At 34.9% G+C, this 21,937-nt stretch overlaps 2 protein-coding genes across 2 annotated transcripts; both read left to right on the top strand.

Moving 5' to 3' along the window:
* The first annotated feature begins 9,234 nt into the window (after positions 1–9,234).
* On the top strand, positions 9,235–19,070 carry LOC141618534 (uncharacterized). Its single transcript, XM_074435639.1, has 3 exons — positions 9,235–9,766; positions 17,591–18,807; positions 18,945–19,070. Exons 2-3 carry the CDS (start codon positions 18,043–18,045, stop codon positions 19,068–19,070), a joined length of 891 nt encoding a protein of 296 aa, XP_074291740.1. The 5' UTR covers positions 9,235–9,766; positions 17,591–18,042.
* Positions 19,071–19,142: 72 nt separating this feature from the next.
* LOC141623668 (uncharacterized) lies at positions 19,143–21,432 on the top strand. The gene is made up of 5 exons (XM_074439800.1): positions 19,143–19,835; positions 19,934–20,117; positions 20,759–20,893; positions 20,983–21,120; positions 21,232–21,432. Exons 1-5 carry the CDS (start codon positions 19,231–19,233, stop codon positions 21,307–21,309), a joined length of 1,140 nt encoding a protein of 379 aa, XP_074295901.1. The 5' UTR covers positions 19,143–19,230; the 3' UTR covers positions 21,310–21,432.
* Positions 21,433–21,937: the final 505 nt, after the last annotated feature.

Below are 21,937 nucleotides of genomic sequence, written 5' to 3'. Positions count from 1 at the left end.
TTCATATTTCAAAACCTGGGCAGAGCCCCTTACCTCGCCAATAGGCTCGCGCCTTAATAGGGCTGTCTGGCACTGTTCTGCCTCATTTTTAGCGCTTGTCTAGGATGATCTCGATTACGGTTAATCCGAATACATGACGGATTAGATTGACAAGCTTTCGTTTTTACACTTTGTCATTTGACACCCTTTTTCAATAAATGAAATCGTGTTAAGCATCGTAATCCGAATTTGGTAAATGGATGTTTAATTTCCGTTTTCACATGCAAATCAATATAAATCCAACTTAACATCTTATGCTTGATATTTGGATTAACAAACCGGCTTAGAAATCTCACATGTTAGGTTAACACTTTTGGATGTGCATTCATGCATTTACACCGCTTTATCAACTCTTGCACTTAAACAACCACGATCGATCAGTAGAGGCCGCTAACGCGGGCGGGATTGGGTGTCCTATTAAAGGGCTTCCCAATACATACCCTCACCCCTTACTCAGAACCTTTGGATAGTGGATGGCCTTATCCAGGGCGCACGAGAGTCATTTTAGGCATAGAATGCTAAAAGGGGGACGAGTCCTTATCTTTAGTACCTATGTCAAACACCGCTTTTTGCCTTGGTTGACCTAGGTATAAAGTGGATTCGAACGGGTTCCAAGCATCCCACAAATGCTTGGTGCCGACTCCGAACATCTCTAATCGTTTCGAGACCTTTACCGAGACGAAACCGACCGATCTAAAGCGATCCGGTCAAAAGCATTTTTACGCCGCCGAGCGTGGCTTTCAAAAGACCGCTTCATGTCCACAGATTGGCTTGGCGTGCAGGTGGCCCGTGACCGCAGATCGGTAGGTGGCCCAAATCCACAGACCGGCATGTGGCCCATGTCTACAAGACCCACACCGCCAGTGGGGGGACCGCAGCCTTGCCCACCTAAGCCCTACTCATCGCAACGCGCGAATAACTCATGTCAATTAATATGCACATTCCCCTTGTGACGGTAACCACAAGGGGCGAATCAAGGGCGTGAAGCGATTCCCGATGATGACTCCACTCAGCCGAGGGCGCACCTTGAGAACCATAGACAAACAAACAACCAAGCCAATTCATCCAAGAATCACAATTGCAATAACAATACTAATCATGCCAATACATCAATCATTGTCGTCTTAAACCAATTAAACAGGCAACTGAGTAGGGAAACCCTACCTTATTATGAATTCGAAATCAGAAGCAAACAGCGGAAGCTAGAACTGTTCCTCTACGAATCCTTCACCTAGCAATCATCACAATCATACCCTATATCACAATCATACCAAAAACCCGTTTTCCCCCAAACAAACAATTAGGGCAAAACCCTAAAAGACAACGTACTAAAGATCAACAAAACATTAGAAACTTACCAACGAAATCGGGACAAAAAGACGGAAGCTAGACTCACAATTGGTCGCACTCGCCTTAGGAATGATTAGGATGATTAGAGAGATGATATACGTAGTTTAGGTTTTGATAAAAAGGATTAATAACTGTTAAACAAATTATTTATATCCTCTAATCACCTTAATCAAACCCGAAAATAAATCCCGTCAGACAGGATACTCGGTCGAGTACCTGGGTACTCGGCCGAGTGCTCCTGGGCAGTAGCCTGACCAGAAGTCACACGACAATCTACTCGACCGAGTTCCCCCTATTCGGCCGAGTAAACTAGGATCATAAAACCGTGGTATTACATTAATAACGTCCTAGAGGCAATCTAAGGGACCAAAAATCAGAATTTTGGGGCAAAACTCTAGAAATTTGCGGTACAAAATCGGAAGTTTTTGAGTTTAGAAACCATCTTTTGCATATGTAAAACAACTAATAAGAGCAATTACTACTAAATTAACATCATACCAACATGAATATTTGGATTAAAAGAGTAGAAAATTTCAGATTAGGGGCAAGTTACTCGATTTGATTTGATTAAAAGTAAAGAGTTTTTTGATAGTTGCATTACCTTAAGTCAGAAATTGCTTAGAAAGAGCGAAGGCAAGAACAAATCCGAGAACAAAGTTAGCACAAATCTCCCAAGTTTATGTTGAGAGAGAAAATTTTGAGAAAAATTGTGTGTAAAAGAAAGGTATGAGGCATGAGGAATGATAGAAATATGTTTATAAGGTTTCCGGAAAAATTTAAGCTGAACCACGAATAATTGGAGTACTCGGTCGAGTACTGGGCCTACTCGGCCGAGTAGCCTCTACTCGGTTAAGTACTTGGTCTATTCGGCCGAGTACTCAGATTTGCGTTTTTAAGCCAGCTACTAACCTCCTAGTACTCGGCCGAGTGCCTACATACTCGGTCGAGTACACCTGCACAGTAACGGAAATTGAAGATTTTATGAATAATTCCCCTGAAAAATAACAAACATTGTTCGGAGTTCAACTCATTCGGAACTCGTCACAGTTAGGCGCTATTTCTATCACACACAAGGCAATTTATCGACTTCACACACCTCTACGACTTACTTGCACAACATATATCATACTTCACGTAATTCCTATAACGGAACTAACCATGTTACGTGCTCTCAAAACCTACTCAAGCTTGATTATATCACCAACAATGTATAAGCAAAGTCATACGAATACGAGCATGTATTCCATTCATGTATATATTACTAACTCAAGCCATGCATACACCTTGTCATATCATTACATGTTAAACCGTTAGTATCTACCATCACTTCCTTTATCATAGATCACAAGACCTAAAACTATAGACCAACCACATAACTCAACCATAAGCACAAGCATACACCATTACACATCACTTGCTTCCTAGCTACTTCAACTTTGACACCAAACACAAAGTAACATTCAAGAAAACCATATATCACACATCTAACACACACACACACACACACACACACACACACACACACACACACACACACACACACACACACACACACAAACACACACACCTCATCCCATAAGTTTATCCTACGCGAGGTTGCTGGCTTAAGCATGTTGAGGCCGGGATTCTGAGATGAGAGTGCCTTATCACCCAAAACCGACATAGAAGGGCTCCCAACACACATACACCAGGTTCATTTTAAATTGACACCCTACATTCATTTGGTTTATTGGTTCAGGTTCCAAAATTGTTGCTCTGATACCACTTTACTCCCTCTTACCAAGGAGCCTTGACAAGACCTTCCCCAACAAGTAAGGGCGTTACCATCTCGATTGCCCGAGTTAAGTATATCAAATAAACAATAACAGAACGTTTATTAAATATTCCTTGCAGTTTATACAAACATAACAAAGGAAAACAACTCTGATGCAACCGAATGGACTACAAAACATAACTAGATAGACAACGTGATGACTCGATCTCCTTCGTATCCCATATGTAGGCAACAAATCAACCAATACCCGCTAAACCAACTGCTCACCATCCCCGAATGGATCACCACAGTTTTGAAAACAATAACGGGACCAGTTAACTGAATAACCAAGATAAAGAATACAGAGATATAAATAGTACATAGACACAACCAATCCGATAGCAATATTATTCTCCGACTCCATTACTAACCCATAAACGACTACGCACTTCATGTATAGCCCTGCCAAATTACCCATCGCAACAGGTAATCCTCACCGCCAGTGGGGGACCGCAGCCATGCCCACCTAAGCCCCGCTCATCGCAACGAGCGCACCCAGATCATTAATGTGCATATCCCCTTATGACGGGAGCCAGAGGAGGCGAGCATGGGGTTAGAACCATCTCCCGAAACGGTCCCATCTCAACAATATTAATTTCAATATCAACAGCCAATATCAATAAACCAATATCAATATGCTAATCAATCAATCAATTACCACAATCTTAAACTCATTACACAATCGACTGAGTAGGAAAACCTTACCTTTTTGCTATTCCATGAAAGTGCGTCCGTTATACAAAGCCAAGCAAGACTCCACATCGAATCCTTCAAGTAGCAACCGATCCTATCACTAAGTTTTTCAAGATCTATTATAAGATAACAATTATTCACAAACTCACCATGAGACGCAGAGCGATGCAATACGGCGACAACCCGACTCGATGACTTCATGCATAGCCCGTCTCCCTTCCCGAATTAGTGTCCAAGGCCACCCAAGAGGTATAAAGTGAGATGAGAGGATTAGGAGAGAGAGAGATATATTAGGTTTAGGAATGATAAAAGGAATCGTCGAAAATGATTTAAGTTTTAGTCTCCGCGTTTTATAATAACGCGCTGTCCGACGAGGTACTCGGTCGAGAATAGACATACTCGGTCGAGTACGCCCCACTCGGTCGAGTACCTCAACTACTCGGCCAAGTGACCTCTGCTAGGTCGAGTATCGAGTTACATTGGTCAACTAATCTCTCCCGACTCCCTTGCTAAGACTCTCCCTTGGTCAATAGGTCAGTCAAGAGGTCCCTAACAAGGCGGCTATTACAGTTCTACATTTGGGATTTTATTGGCCTACAATTTTTCATGACTCTAAGGTATTTGTTTCATCTTGTGATGCTTGCCAACGTACCAACAATATTTTGAGAAGGCATTAGATGCCTCAGGTTGGCATATTGGAGGTCGAGATTTTTGATTTTTGGGGCATCGACTATCAGGGCCCGTTTCCATCTTCCAAGGGGAACAAGTACGTTCTTGTTACTGTGGACTATGTGTCCAAATGGGCATAGGTTGTTGCTTCTGTCTCTTGTGATGCCAAAAATGTTGTAAAATTGTTCAAGAAAGTTATATTCCTACGATTTGGTGTTCCATGGGTTGTTATCAGTGATGGTGGCTCGTATTTCAAGGAACAACAATAACTTGCAGCACTTCTGGAAAAATATGATGTTTCTCAACGGAAAGGTTTTAAGGTACCATCCCTAAATCATTAGCCAGGTGGAAGTTTACAATCGGCAACTTACGGAGATACTCGCTAAAGTTGTTTCCAAGTCGCGCAAAGATTCGAAGATACCAGCTAGGCTTATAGGACTGCCTTTAAGACCCCAATCGGCAGATCACCTTATCGTTTAGTCCATGGAAAGTCCTTCCATCTACTTTTTGAATTGGAACATAATACTTAGTGGGCAATTAAGGAGCTCAATTTTGATCCCAAACTGAGTGGCCTGGTGAAAAGAGGTTGTTGCAGCTTGATGAACTCGAGGAGTTCCGATTAAATGCCTACGATAGTGCACGAGGTATAAGGAGAAGACCAAGAGATGACACTATAAGAGAATCATCATACCTCGTGAGTTCAAGGTTGGAGAGAAAGTGTTGTTCTTCAATTCTAGACATCGCCTTTTTCATGGTATGCTGAAGTCCAGGTGGTCTGGTTCGTATACTATTACCAATGTCTCCAAGTTTGGATCAGTTGAGATGGAGAATGCTTCTGGTGAAAGGTTCAAAGTTAATGGATGTCAGGTGGCATTACTATGGTACAAATGATTTTGTCGAAGTGGTTGAGGTATTTCACCTACAACCCGTTACCCATACAGCTATTGTGATTCGCCTTCGACAAAAGGAATTTGAGGAGAAGCTAAGGAATCTTGGGAATCTGGTCGATCGACGGGCCTTCCCAGTCGATCGATAGCATCATTCAGTCGATCTACTTAAATGCAATCGAAACTGAGGACTTTGGGAACTTACAAGTTAAGATTCATGGAGCAAGTCGATCGACACAATTAGTCAATCGTTCGACTAATAATCATTCGACACAACCACTGCCCTATTTGAACTTAGTACAAACTAGTTTGAATGCCCGTGCGTTGCAACGGAGTAATTAACTTATTTATAATGAAAAAAAGTTATAAGAGTTTAATGTTTACATTCTATGTCTAATGATTTGTTTACATATTATTAAAATATCTCTTTCAAAAAAATAAAAGATTAATATATACGTGGTTTAACTCTTATTTATAATCATATAATCACCCCACCTTATACTAATCTTTCGATGTGGGACAATTCTACTATTTATAAGTAATATATTCACCAAACTTGGATTATATTTCTGATGTGGGACAATTCTACTATTTATACATAGTATATATTCATCAAACCTCCATTGTTTTTCAATATGGGACAAATAACATACTCAGAATTAGACCATCTTTTTTGCACTTAGTTCGACATCCAACCAGATCCCGAATACCGAATACCGAATACGGACAATTGTTACTCATTATATATAATAGTTATATTTAAATTTAATAATATGATCAAGTACCCTCCATTAATATTTGTACGTTGTTTTTTTTTTATCATAATTGAGATACGGAAATGTCTCGTGGTACCCTTAATTTTGTCAGATTTTCCATGTTACCCTACTTTGAAGAATCTGTCTATGGTACCCTTAAGGTTCTATTTTTTTGTCTATGGTACCCCTAATGTAAAGGCTGTTAAATGGACGTTAAGTTTGATGACATGTTAATAAAATAACAATTAAAGAATAATATCCCCTTTATTGTTTTATTGGTACGGATATCTCTCTCTTTTAAATGAAAATTTAATTAACTATATCATTATAATATTGGAAATTTCTCATGGTAACCTTTAACTTTGATAGATTACACATGGTACCCCTAATTTTAAGTTTCTACAAATAATACCCATGTGTTCACCTTTTCTTTCCCGTAAATACCATTTGACAACTTTCGTCATTACTCCTATGACTTGTGACTCCTTTTTCTTTTGTTATCTATTACACAAACACTTCATCATCTAATTCCTAATTTCATATTTTATTTAATAAACTAACATCTAATACCTAAATAATAAAACACAAATAGTATGGCATGCTCAGTTACTCATAGGAGTAACGACATTATGAAAAAATTAAACACAAGGGTATTATATGTAGAAACTTAAAATTAGGGGTATTATGTGTAATCTACCAAAATTCGAGGGTACAATGAAAAATTTTCGTTATAATATTTACCATTTTATCGCTCTTCCTCCCACCTAAAATAATATTACAACTTTAAAAATTTAACATTTAATTTAAGATTATGTTTAAAGTCTCTTATATAATAAGTATACTTTGAGAGATTCAATATATTTGGGGTGATACCCAAGTTCCAAGGATAAATCCTATTTATAAACATGGGATCACCTCACCTTATGATAATCTTCTGATGTGGGACAATTCAACTATTTATACGTAGTATATATTTATCACACCTACATTATTTTTCAATGTGAGACGAATAACATATTTAAAAGTACACCATATTTTTTGAACCTAATTCGACATCCAACCCGATTTAATAATAAGCAAATACTATATTATCTATTAATATTCATACGTTTGTTTTCTATCTTTTTTATCATAATTAAAATATATGCAAATGATATGAACCTATACTCTAATAATAGAATTTTTTTAATACAATTCTAATTATATTATTTAAACTTAGTATATTTACCACACCTACATTATTTTTCAATGTGGGACATATAAAATCTATAGGTAAAAAATAATGATATAAACTTTAAGAGCTCTCCAAAACAATACTTAACAGACTCAAAAGATTTTGGGTTATGACTTCTATTTATAATCATAAGATCACCCTGCCTTATGGTAATCTTCTGATGTGGGACAATTCTAATATATATACATAGTATATTCACCACACTTACATTACTTTTCAATGTAGGACGCATAACATACTAAGTACACCATTTATTTTCGCACCTACTTTGACATCAACTCGATTTAATAATGAGAAAATACAATATAATCTACACTCTAATGATAGCATTTTTTTTGTCATCATCTAATTATATAATTTTCATACGATACTTTTTTGTCAAATGAAATATAAAGTTTTTATATCAAAATTATAAACAACACTTTAATATAATATAGAAAATGTATATATATGAGACAATTCTATTATTTATACATAATATATTCACCACACCTACATTATTTTTCAATGTGGGATATATAATATACTAAAAAGTACATATCTTTTAGGATGCCTCCTATGTAAATTTCACCCTACTAAAAAGTACATATCTTTTATATACTATTCTTTCGATGTGAGATACATAATTTAATTATTTAGACGTAGTATGTTCATCATGCCTACATTAATTTTCAATGTGAAAGATATAACATACCAAGAAGTAAATGTCTCTTCTTAAAAAAAACTATTATTGTATACGTATTATTTTTCTTTGAAGGTAAACCCACTTAGTCTCGATCGACGATCATTAGATAGGGATCTCTATATCGTACATATAACGACACATTAACGCTCTGGGAGACAACCATTAGTAAAATCTTTAGTTTTGTACTGTGTTAGGAAACAACCATTAGTAAAACTCTTGGTTTTGTATTGTGTTTTAAGCCTTTAACTTTGTGTATGTTGTAATGTTGTTCATTATAGGTTGCCTATGTGACACCAACATTAAGTGATTTTTACTTCTCTTGTTCATGTTCTTAACTCTTTCCCGAGTAGTTATCATCAATCTCCACTTTATTTTTTATATCATATCATAGAGATAATAATAGAAAATCTTAAGAGAGTTCTTTAAAACAATATTTATGAGACTCAAAAAATTTTGGGTTGATATATAAGTTCCAAATATGTCTCCTATTTATAATCATAGGATCACACTACCTTATACTAATCTTTCGATGTGGGACAATTCTACTATTTATATGTAGTATATTCACCACACCTACTTATTTTCCAATGTGGGACAAAACATACTAAAAAGTACACAATTTTACATATTAATAAGTACACTATCTTTAATATGTGCAAATAATATGAAATTTATACTCTAATGATAGCATTTTTTACCACAAAGCTAATTATATTATTTTCATAATTTTTTTAACGATATTTTTTTGGCAAATGAAATGTAAAAGTTTGATATAAAAATTAGAAATATCACTTGAATATAATTTAGGAAATATACATATTATAATAATTAAAAGATTCACTACTTTATTTTTTACATCAAAAATTATACTTTCCTAAATTGATTTTTGATGATGTGGACGCTCTCAAATCGCTCGAACGGGTAATGCCACTCATAAAACGAATAGGGGGGACACGATGAGAGCACCTCCATGTGCTTCCCTCTCTCCTCTATTTGGGTCATTTGTGAGAGAAAATGGTATCCGTCACTCCAAAGTGACGGATACGTGCCTTCACAAATGAGATTTTATGTATATATATATAGATTGTCACTTTATTTCCCTCACAATCAAAACCCTCGACACACTGCTCTCTCTCCCTTTCAAAGCAAAACCCTTCTTCTCCAACCTCACCAAATCATCTTTCATCAATTAATTCATCAAGTCTCGCAAACCTTTCTCAAAATCAAACTCACAAACTCTATCTATCCAACTTATCCATCAAATAAACCCAATTTTCCAATTCTCTTCCATAAATTCGAATTAGGGTTAGGGTTTGTAAAAATCAATTCGGGGATTTCGATTTTCGAGTGCTAATGAAGATTTACGAGTTCATGAGATTAATTTCAAAAAATGGATGGTAGAGAAAAAAGAAGGAAGGCTACCGAGTCCACTTCACGAAGTGGTCAAATGATCAGTCGTAGCAGTCAATTGGCTATGCAGGGCGGTCAATCTTCTAGTTCGGGTCAACATAGTACTGGTAGTAGTCAAAGTGGGAACGGTAATGGAGACGGAGCAACTACGACAATGGTGGTATGGGAGTCAATCGACGGCTTTAATCCGTATCCTGACGTCGTCTTCTCAACACAAGAGCAACGGGCTAGGTTTGCATCGATTTTGTATTATTCCTACTTGATTTATAAATGTCAATTCCTTAGACCAAATGGGATTACGAAATCCCATAGTTGAGTTATTGAATGGAACGGAACCGTAGGGTTAGCTACCATACTTGAATACACGTATGCTTCACTGACATATGAATTCTTTAGTAGTTTTGTTTATCAACCTCAGGAAAGCGATGACCAAAAAGGTTCGGATGTGGGTCAAGTATCATTTCGTCTCCTTAAGAGAGACTACCACTTGACAATGACACAATTTGGTTCCCACCTGAGGGTGGCTCACAACGGTTCCACATCTGCCCCGAGAGGCCTAATTAAGACCCTTTGGAAAGTTATTGTCACTAGTACCCGATGTAACATCGCCTCTTACCCGGCCAAGGTAATCAGGAGTGTCACAATTTCGGTTGCTCGAGGTAGTGAATTAAAACTCCAACTAAGTAACAATTGTTAAAGTCCGTGTTAAATGAATTGCACAAAGTGAATAATACAGAGTGAATTATACATTATACAAACTCAACTACATCAAACGACTCTAATAAAGTCTACATCAACTATAGTGATTACTCCACTAGACTCAGAGTGGCAATGGCACGACCCATATCCCGATCATCATCATATCTAACCTGCAATCTGACTCCTCCCCATATGACCGGAAATACCATATGCTTCATCACAAGCCACCCCAATTAAAGAAGGTGACAGTACGTCAGTCTTAATAATACAAATACTCATGACACAATATAACTAACTTATAATACAAATACTCATGACACAATATAACTAACTGTAATGCAATGTATGAAACATGTACACATCCCACCTCCTCCTCCAATGTTAACACCAACTCCTCATCAACCCAGTGACGGCATCGCAACACCGCCCCCAACAGCCGGACCGCAGTTCGAAAAGGTACCCGTGACCAGATTAGTGACGCCACACGAATACCTCCTCCTCAAGTCATAAACGTGTACGCCCGCCTTGGAGTGGGAAACTGCAAGGAGCGACCCGAATGTGAGACGATTTCCCGAACCACCTCACGTCTATTCTGAAGGAGTTAGTTTGCCCATATATCCGAAATATTGTATAACCGATTAATTCCATGTGGCTACAATGTTCTGCTAGGAGCCGCTTGTAGTCTGAGTCCTATATGAGTTAGGATTCGGTAGTATTAGTCGGTCCTACAGAGTCACACACTAGATGAATTTTTGGCAATATTATAATATATATAGATTAATCTATAAATATTATAAAAAGACAAACAACCCACAAAGCATTTTGACATGTAGGAATACTCATCTATACAAACTGCCACATCATGACCCTTAGCATAATATGTCCACCGCTTCACTCTGCCAAAGAAAAAAAGAAGGCACTATTACGACAACAATTACTGCCACCGCCTCCCTCTTCATTACTCCAACCTCTTTCAACTTCCCCTCAATCCTAACCCCCACACTAAGTATAACCGCTGTTTACCGACTATCAGAATAGCAGCAAAAATGGAAGGTCATGTATATAACCACAACCAACATTTTTTTCGGTTACTCCAATTAATCTACCGTTAATTTAATGCATAAGTAAATCCAAAAGACGCTGCAAATTTGCATATACAGTTTTACCTTCCCATCGAACTTAGGGTTGATTTTAAGTATCTCAGGTTTGCAGGCTTGTAGTGACATCCTTTTACATGTCCTTATAAATATCATTGGAAGTGATTTAGTGCATCAAGATTGTTGAGAAATGTCTCAATTTGTGAGAAAATGATACAATGAAGATGAGCAAATTAATACTCGGATGAGAGAGTCTTTTGTGTCATATTGCAAAATGAGAATATCCACTTCAAAAGCTCTTTGCCTTGAACTTTTACATAACTAAGAAACTTATGGCAAAGAGAGGTGAATATGAGATTCTACAGCTAATGGATATTGGAGATTGCTTCTTTCTATTATTTTTGCTACTTTTGTGTGGAGAAGAGTAGAAGGCGATTACGGCTGCCGATGAACTGATGTCAATTTGTTATTTTGGGATTGGATTGCCGATGAATTTACACATGTTAGGGTGCTTGGAGTTTGTCGATGATTAATTGATTATTCATTAAATTTAATGCGAAGTTTGTACACAACAGTGTACCCATACAAGTTACAAGTATTTGAGAAATTTATAATCTTTACTATGTTGATAGCCATTACTACTGCTGGAGATATCATGGGTAAGTACAAGATAATCTAACAAATGTCGAATAAATAACTCTCCAAGGTTTAACATGTAAAATAAATCTAGAAGCTTTAACAATCAAAAATAAAGTTAAAATTGAGAGCATTTCTTATAAACAACAAAGTAGAATTCAATGAAAAAATAATTGAAAAATTTAAATGGTCACATTATGTAAAGCTTGACTTAACCTCAATGAATGAGCTTGATCAAACTTGGTAATTAAATGAGATCAAAACCCAGGAGGTAAGAAGGGAAGGCTTTTGTAATAACTTAAAATATATATATATATATATATATATATATATATATATATATATATATATATATATATATATTAGGAATTATATAATAATAGGAGTACCCGAGACTTTATAGAATAGACTCGTATATTTTCCTGTTTAGTAAAAATGGCTCCATTTTAGGAATCTACTAAGAATATAGGAGCCGAGACTCGTATAAATAATAACTCGTAAAATTCTCCTTATGTCGTAAATTTTTACTACTTTGGATAATTATGACAATAAAAAAAAAAGTAAAAGGAATTTTTTTTTTCACAAAGCCAAGTAAGACTACCTAGTGACTCCTCATGTCTATAGGGGTGGTAATTATTATCACCTCACCGAGTGATAAATGAAAAATGAAGGGAACATTAGAAAAGTAGGAAACAAACGGAGCCATCAAGCGTAGACAAACAAACAATCAAGTGGGGAACTCTTTAGCATACGGGGATAGGAAAACAATAATAGGGTAATACCAAGAGAGAAAAACAATACTTCTTTTCACCAAATCTAGGTACGATTTCGGGACCCTTCGTCGTTAAAATTATTTATTTACCGTCTTATTTAGTCATAATAAATTGCTTTTGTCAAAATTGTTTATATTATTTGGGCTATGAATTTTATAGAAATGCTGTTAGATTGTTCACACGTTATAATTATGCTTAAGACGGTAATATACTAGCCTTAAATTATTAATGTTATTGTTTTTAAGAACCCTTATCCTTAGTAAAATTCCATTAGCTAGTTGATAATAAAAAAAATGGTAATAACAATCCCCATGTGACCTTTACGTAAGTTTCATAAGAGTTAGCTTAGCAAAGTAAGTTTTCAAGGGTATTATTAATTAAGATGAGTCACGGCTAATTAAATTCCACGCCTTGCATATACTTCTGACTCTCTCTTGGTTAGAATAGTTTGGGTATTAGGCTTATTGACATATATATATATATATATATATATATATATATATATATATATATATATAGGCGGGATCTCGTGAGTTTGATTCTTATGGTGAGTTCTGAGTTTTGTGCTCACAAATTTGGACCATTAGATTAAACGAAGATCAATGATCTAGATTTTATCTCACCTACGTTATCTAAAACCAACTTCGCTCCCGAAATAGACACCGACTCTTTCCCTCTCTCTAACTTTCAATCTCGTACTTCTCAACAAGAAAACCCCAAATTTGCAAATCACAAACGTTAAATATTCTGCAAATTAATCAATACAGAACAATCATGGATCAAGTTAAGTCTTTGAAATCTCCCTAAATCGATTCTATTACCGTTTTCGAAGTTAAAAAATGATGCCTTAATCGATCATCCAATTATAAATTTGGTTTGCAACCTTTACTTGTTTTTCTTCGTCCCTTCAATCTCGCTCCTGTATTTATTTATGCCCTTCAGTTTACTCCATTGAGCCTCGCTTTTGACCATGACTTCGCTCGATAGTCGGTGTTGAGGTTGTGATTGACGATGTGAGACAAGGGTCAGTAGTAGTCGAATTGGTGGCAGCTGGAGTTAGAATCGATGTATGGCACCTGGGGTCAGCTGGAAATGAGATTGACACGATGGATTTCGCCTGATTTCAGTCGGAATTTGACGGCGGTTAGCGAACGCACAGGTGATGGTGGTTGATGGTGGTTGTCTGAGATGAAATTGGTGAAGTGGACTCGGAATTGCAGGTTGGTGGCTGATTGGTGAGCTCGTCTGAGACGTGCGCCGCTGTTGTGCAACAATGACGATTGGTGGCGATGAACACTAAACTGCATCTAAACTATCATAGCTTTCTAGTTAACGGCTCAAGGTGTTAGTTATGTTTATAAGTGTGTTATATAGTGTGGGACTGCAGAGCAATAGAAACATGTAAAATAAACAAACATGCCTTCTCATCTAGCAGTAGCAGGCCTTGGTAACGCACTTTTCTCTGGTTGCCTGTTTGGGGTCTATCCTTTGAAATAACTTTGGCATTCACTTTGTAATTCGTGATAGAGGTGGTTACATTCATTCTCACCCGTGAATTTGTGATTTCTCCAATCCAAACATTTGTTTGCCTTTTTATGATTGGGAAAAATGGAGTATTAAAGAGAAGGATATAAAGGGTGCATTGTCAGTATGATGGAGGAACTTGTTATATACTGTATTTAGATTTAGTTAGTGTTTGGTTGAATTGGGCGGTAGATTTTTGCGGCGGTGGGAGTAGATTACGCGTCATGCTCGGATGCATAACAGACATCTGAGGTTCTCATACTAGATGACTATAACAAGGAAATACTGCATCAAAGTGGGCTACCTAATACATACAAGTAAGATGATGAATGAATTGAATTTTGTAGGAATTACGTACGTACTAATTAGGATGTACATACTGTGCTTAGTAGTTAATGACACGTACTAGATTCTCTTTGTACATGCTTTGAAGCTCAGAATCTATGATATTCAAACATGATTTTCTTCTTTTGATTTTTATGATGCAATTATGAGAGGAACTAGTAGTTGATGAATGACTTCTTCGCTTTCTACATACATTTTTCGCTCACAACCTTCAACCCCAACAATAAGTCTAGGCATTTCAGATCCTTTTTTAAAAATTTAAATTAAAATTGAAATTTGTGATAACAAATATAACTACAGAACATAAAAATAACAACTGATGAAAAACCATCATAATTATGACTAACAAATAAAAAAAGGGCGCAAAGAGTTTACAGTCGAAGCCTTCTTGAGCTCGGGATCAGCTTTATTTGGTAAGCTCGGCTTTAAATGGTCATATTTTGTCGTCGAGCCTTTATGAGTATTAGAATTGTGAACTGAATTTGGTGTAGCAAAAGTAGTAATAAGGGGGCCCTCCCACGTTGTCGATGCATTCATCTCTCTATTAACTAACTCTTCTATTCAATATTGTGTCTAACTTTGTTCTTTTCCTTTCAAATTGTATATCTCAAAGTGTCGAAAATGGTAAACAAATGTCTATGATGGTTTGGCAGTCAACTGAGATAATATATACTGTAATTAATGGTGTAATATAGTAAATTTAACATCAGAGGTGGTGAAGGCTTCAGATGTTGAACACAGGGACACACTACTCACAATAACACCAGAATAATATTACAATAACACCAGAATAACAATACCACCAGAATAACAGAACAATAACACGTAGTAAAAAGAGTAAAAATCAAAGTAGTAAAAAAAATCAAAGTGACACCGGAATAACACCACAATAACAGCAGAATAACAGTAGAATAACAGCACAATAACACGTGGTAAAAAAAAGAGAAAAAAATTAAAGTCGTAAAAAAAAATCAAAGTGGCACCGGAATAATGTCACAATAACACCAGAAATAACATCACAACAACATGCGGTAAAAAAAAGAGTAAAAAAATTAAAGTAGTAAAAAAAATCAAAGTGACACCGGATTAACATCACAATAACACCAGAATAACAGCACAATAACATGCGGTAAAAAAAGAGTAAAAAAATCAAAGTAGTAAAAAAATCAAAGTGACACCGGAATAACAGCAGAATAACAGTAGAATAACAGTAGAATAACAGCACAATAACACGTTAAAAAAAAAAAAATCAAAGTCGTAAAAAAAATCAAAGTGACAGCAGAATAACATCACAATAACAGCGGAATAACAGTGGAATAAGAACACAATAACACGTGGTAAAAAAAGAAAAAAAAAATCAAAGTCGTAAAAAAAATCAAAGTGACAGCAAAATAACATCACAATAACAGCGGAATAACAATAACAACACAATAATAACACAATAACATGTGGTAAAAAAAAAGAAAAAAAAAATAAAAGTCGTAAAAAAAGCACAATAACAGCATAATAACACGAGGTAAAAAATAAAAGAGTAAAAAAAATTTCAAGTAAAAAAAATTTGGTACAGAAAGAAAAAGAAAAAAAGGTAACATAATGAGAAAATTAGAGAAAAACATAAGAGAAAAAAAAAATCAAAGTTGTAAAAAAAAAACGTAATAACACGACGTAAAAAAAAGAGATAAAAAAATTAAAGTAAAAAAAAAAGAGTAGCACTAGAAAAAAAAGAAAATAAACTAAATAACAATGCTTTTATATTACAACTAAGATTAATCTTGGCCACTCATCTCTAATTTAATCTAATGGCTGAGATTTTCCTAACTCATAACTCACCATATATATATATATATATATATATATATATATATATATATATATATATATATATATATATATATATATATATATATATATATATATATATATATATATATAGAGGCGGATCTCGTGAGGACGGCTAAATATTTGAGGATTGAGGACGGTATGAAATAACACGCTTTATTCAATACAATACCACGCGCAAAAAATCAAACCACAAAACACAAAAACGCGCAAAAATAAGACGATTCATATTTCATATTTCATATTTCATATTTCATATTTCATATTTCAACTGTCTCTCTAAAAATTGAAAAAAAAAAATCGAAGAAAAATACTGATAAATTGTTGAATCAATCAAGATTACGAAGGAATACGAATCATTGCTGCATATCATCGCATTTTTCTTTGAATTCAGGTACAATTTTTGATCTAAATTCTTCCGATTTTCCATTTTAGGTATATTTTCCAGAAAATAATTGATCAATTGGTTTAAGTATTCAATATATTTGCTCTGAATCTTTGTTCGGATGTTTTTATAACATAGACATGCATATAATATCCGAAAAATATCCGAAAAATGTTGTGCAATTATTTTAACATTTTCATGCAAAAATATTCGCATGAACTAACTGATAAAATCGATTATTTTTCATCTACTTTCATATTATTGATCGTGTTTGTGTGTCTTACTGCTTCGCAAAATTTCTCTAATTCATTTAATTTGCGTTTGTATGTAACATCACAGATAATAGATGAAGAACACGAGAAAAACGTATTGTATTATAGTAAATGTTGTGATATTGCAACTGGTTGTGATATTCTATTACATTCTAATATTGTATAATGTATTGTAAATCTTGTGATATTGTATTGTAAATGATGTGAGATTTTATTATGTATACTGTGTAATACTATAACTAGTTGTGATATTGTATTGTAAATGTTGTGATATTGCAACTGGCTGTGATATTCTATTACATTCTGATATTGTATAATGTATTGGATGAAATATACAACTAGCGGTGAAATTGTAATGGATATGTTGTGATATTGTATTGGATATATTGTGATATTGTATTTGTAGACGTGGAAAAAAAATTCATGTTGTATTGAATTTGTTGTGTTATGCAAAAATTGTTTTGTACTGACGTGATTTGTCTCAGGTCTTTGAAGAAATACAGTCATGAACACGCTGGCACTCACAGAAACTCCAACAGAAAAACCTTGCAAAAAGAGAAAAGCTATAAACGATAATAAGTCCCAAAAAGACTCCACAAAAAAAAAAAAACCAACAAAGGGAGCTCCAAATGTGGTGACAGGAGATACCTCTGATCATAACAAAATGATTGTGCACAATGAAAATGAGGAGGGTTTAGAAATTATGGACGTGATTGAGCAAAACAAAAAAGGAACTGGTCAACATGAAAGTGAGCACAAATTTGTAACAAAATGTAGGCCAAACAAGCTGTTTGAGCTTATTTGCGAGCTTAATGATGAGCAAAAGTAGGCAGTGGAAGAAATTGGTTTTGGAGGCTTATTGCATTTAAAACTTATTAAGGAGATTCCTAGAGGGATTGTGGAATTGCATATAAAAGCTTTCAAGCCTACCAGCTACATGTTTAGGGCGAAAAAAATCGAGTTTTTGTTAAGCAAAGCTGATGTGCATGATGTATTCCTGCTTCCTAGGGTTGGTGCTAGGGTGCAGAAAACTATGACTGGTAATTGCAAAGTTATCACTGATGATGAATTGAAAGTTGAGTGGCGAAGAAAATTTGGATTAGAGAGTAAGGCAGACCCTATTAAGTTGAACATTGTGCATGATAGATTAATGAGTTGCAATGAGTCGGGTGATGATTTCAAGAAGCTGTTTGTTTTATATAGCATGTCTATTTTCTTGGCACCTACAACAAATTACACACTGGATTTCAAACTGCTTAGGGCTGTTGAAGATGTGCCAAACATAAAAAACAATGACCGGAGTTTGTATGTTTTTGAGCAGTTGGTAGAGGCTGTTGGTAATTTTAAGGAGGGGACCAAAAAAACAAGTACTATTACTGGATGCATACTTGTGTTAGTGATATGCTATTTCCATAGGGTGAATTTTAAAGGGGATGTGTTAGCCCACAACCTACCACTTATTCGACACTGGGATCATAAAGAGTTGACAAAAAGAGCTAAAAGTGAGTTGGCGACATGTGCATTGGGGAATGCTGTCCCGTCTAAAATTGTTTACCCTATCTGTGAGCAACCAGGTTATCAAGAAGATCAACAACCTCAAACTCAACCTCAGACTCAAACTGAAATACCAAAGGGATACATGTTGATCAAATTGCCTCCTGGGATACAAAGTGACGAAGAAATAAGAGGAAGGGCATTAGATGTAAGACAAACTTTATAACTGTGTTACCTTTTGAGATATGTTTCTGATATTCTTAAACCTTATTAGTATTACTAGTATTACAATATTAATTGATAGATGTGACATTGATATTGTATTATGATTTTTAAAAATGCTAGGAAATTCATGAAATTTTTTTGAGAATGACGAGGATTCAAAGATTGTTTTACAAAAGATACACTGATAATATGAAAGAGTTCAACTCAAAGATAGCTGGACTGTTGGAAATGATACAAAATCGATGAACTGGTAGTGATAAAACCGAAGCAAATTGAATGTCCTCCCAAGGAAGATACTCAGAGAAGAGACTGTGAAAAAACTGTTGATGACAATGATGATAAGGTAGAAGAAAATACAACTGAAAAAGATCAATTTGGCAGCCAAATTCATCAAACACTACCTTTTATGAAAGATCCATTCTACCATAGCTTTATCGACGGTTTGGTAATGAGGGCAAAAGAAATGTATGATTATTCACAAGGGATGCCATCATTCGACGTATGGACTGATATGTTGAAAGCTCAGTATAAAGAATTGGACAAGTCCTACGATGGTTGTACTGATAAAGACCTCCAAACGGATTCTCAAGTAATCATTGATGACATGATTTATGGGGATATGAAACAGTGCCCTAATTTGGATGAGATATTAGCTGATGTGAATGTACAAAATGAAGAAATTAGTGAGGAAGTCGTATATTCAAGGAGAAGAGCTGCACATGCAAGTGACAAAAATGAAAAAAGCAAAACAACAAGTGTTCAAAAAGGAGGAACAAGTGAGTCAAGGAGTTTACTTAGTGACTATTTGCTCCACTCAAAGACTATACCAGAATGTGCATCGTTGGTATCTCAGAACTTAGGTTGTACCGAACAATGTGGACAACCAGATAAGCAAATGAGACTACTGTCAGAATTCTTGCTAGGAAATAGACAGTTGTTTGAATCAGTTTTGAAGAAACGGAAAGAGGTCATGGATTATTGTTTCATTCATGATCATACAATTGAGAAATCGTAAGTCCATTTTCAAACATTTTAAAATTTAAAAGGCTTACTGCTATATTAAGCATATTAGTAAATTGATCTTTAATTTGGTTGATAATGTACGACAGAGAAACACTTGCAACATATGGGACTTACCATGTGATTTCAAGATCAGATATAGAATCATTATTGCCTGATGTGAAGATTGAGTCGTCTGTGATTGAATCGTGGTCAATTTTGATGAATGAGTTGTCAAAAAAGGAACAAGAAGCACCAGGACCAAAAAGGATTTTCTTTGGGCTTGCACATGCCGTAAGTTCTAATTCTTAAAAGTGTGATATTTTATTGAAAACTGTGTATTATTGGGAAAAAAATTTAATTCAGGACTGCAAAAGAAATTTAAACCATGGCTGATAAAAATTGTTTCAAAAATATGTGATATTGTAATGCAATATTTGTGATATTGTAATTTAAGTCAATTTTTTCTTCAGTGCAATATTTGTAATATTGTGATATTGTAATGCAATATTTGTGATATTTGTGATATTGTAATTTAAGTCAATTAGTATGATGTATTGAAGAGTTTGTGTTATTGTACTGTATGACAATTGTTATTGTAATATTGATTAATATGGTATTGAAGAGTTTGTGTTATTTCAATTAGTGTGATATTGTATTGTAAATGTTGTGATATTGCAAGTAGCTGTGATATTGTATTACATTGGGATATTGTATAATGTATTGGATGAAATATAAAACTAGTTGTGAACATGGATATGTTGTGATATTGTATTGGATATATTGTGATATTGTATTTCTATTTATGGAAAAAAAATTCAAATTAGTATGATATTTTATTGAAGAGTTTGTGTTATTGTATTGTAAGACAGTTATTATTATTTTAATATTGATTAATATTAAAAGGAACCTATTGTGTTATTGCAATGTTACAGACACCTTTAGAACAAATCTTAATGCTAAATGGAGAAGAATTTGAGAAGACAAAAACACTTACTGAAGAAATAGCTGGAGCATGGGATATATGGCAAAATGTTTGCAGCCAGCCACTAAACTTAAATTCAGATCTGGTAAGACAATAGCATTGTTAAAATTGTTTGTGTTATGCCATTTATTTACTGATTAATCTGATAAAATTTTTTCATGCAAACTTTATTAGGTGTTCCTGCCTTTGCTGATAAGCGAACATTATTTCTGTATATGCATCAACTTTCAAAACGAGACAGTGGACTACTTAGACAATAGGCTTTATGACAACTTCGAAGAATCAGAGTTTTTTTACCTTGCTGAGTTGGCTGTAAGTCTTAAACTCAAACTTTACTGCAAAACTATAATTGATGTGTTTTATTAAATTGGAGGAATTTTCTTTACATTAATGAGATTCTTGATTGTTGTCAAAAATGTATAGGCAAAGACATTTGGGAGTTACATGTGCAAAGAAAGGTTTAAAGCAAGGAGAAAAAGTGCAAATGTTTCCCTTAGTTAATAAGAAATTCAAGTGGCAATCAAAGGATTTTAACTTGGACTGTGGGGTATTTATGATGCTGCACATGATGTTTTACAATGGGGAAATATTTGATTGTGATTTGAATGATGAAATGAAGAGGAAATTATATCGAAATGAGATAGCAACAAATTGGTTTTCAAAGTGATTATAACCATACGAGGACCAAACAATGGATACTTGTAACAAAAGTTCGACACACTAAAGGAATCGTTGGAACCAATCTGTTGGAAAAAGGAGGCTGAAAAGAGAAGAGGAAGAAAAAGAAAAAGCAAACAATCAAGAAAGTTTGTACACCAAAGTCAAAAATCAAAGGTTAATTACTTTTACTTAAGCGCTCATTTTTCTTAAACAACATATTTTATTTGGTACTAAAACAAAACTACATCACCCGAATGTTCTTTAGGGTTGAAAAGACCAGACGACAATGATTACAATACTAGTGTCTTGGGTAGCCGTCGAAAAGGAAATTCAGATGGTCTTGGGTGTACATACAACTGTGGCAAAGCTGGTGATATTCAGGTTGTATCCAAATTTATGAGGAACAATCAAGCACTTTTAGCAAGCTTGTTGAAAGTAAGAAAAGAAGTACTTGACTACTGCTTATTGG

Source organism: Silene latifolia, chromosome X (assembly GCF_048544455.1).
Source record: "Silene latifolia isolate original U9 population chromosome X, ASM4854445v1, whole genome shotgun sequence".
Taxonomy (NCBI): Eukaryota; Viridiplantae; Streptophyta; class Magnoliopsida; order Caryophyllales; family Caryophyllaceae; genus Silene; species Silene latifolia.
This window is presented reverse-complemented; position numbering and strand designations above follow the sequence as displayed.

Bases quoted from the DNA above. Each gene is read 5' to 3' on its own strand.
- LOC141623668 (XM_074439800.1), top strand. From the start codon at position 19,231: ATGAAAGATCCATTCTACCATAGCTTTATCGACGGTTTGGTAATGAGG. The intron at 19,836-19,933 runs GTAAGTCCATTT...AATGTACGACAG, and splicing joins GATCATACAATTGAGAAATC to AGAAACACTTGCAACATATG. The intron at 20,118-20,758 runs GTAAGTTCTAAT...GCAATGTTACAG, and splicing joins TCTTTGGGCTTGCACATGCC to ACACCTTTAGAACAAATCTT.
- LOC141618534 (XM_074435639.1), top strand. From the start codon at position 18,043: ATGTTTAGGGCGAAAAAAATCGAGTTTTTGTTAAGCAAAGCTGATGTG. The intron at 18,808-18,944 runs GTAAGACAAACT...TAAAAATGCTAG, and splicing joins TAAGAGGAAGGGCATTAGAT to GAAATTCATGAAATTTTTTT.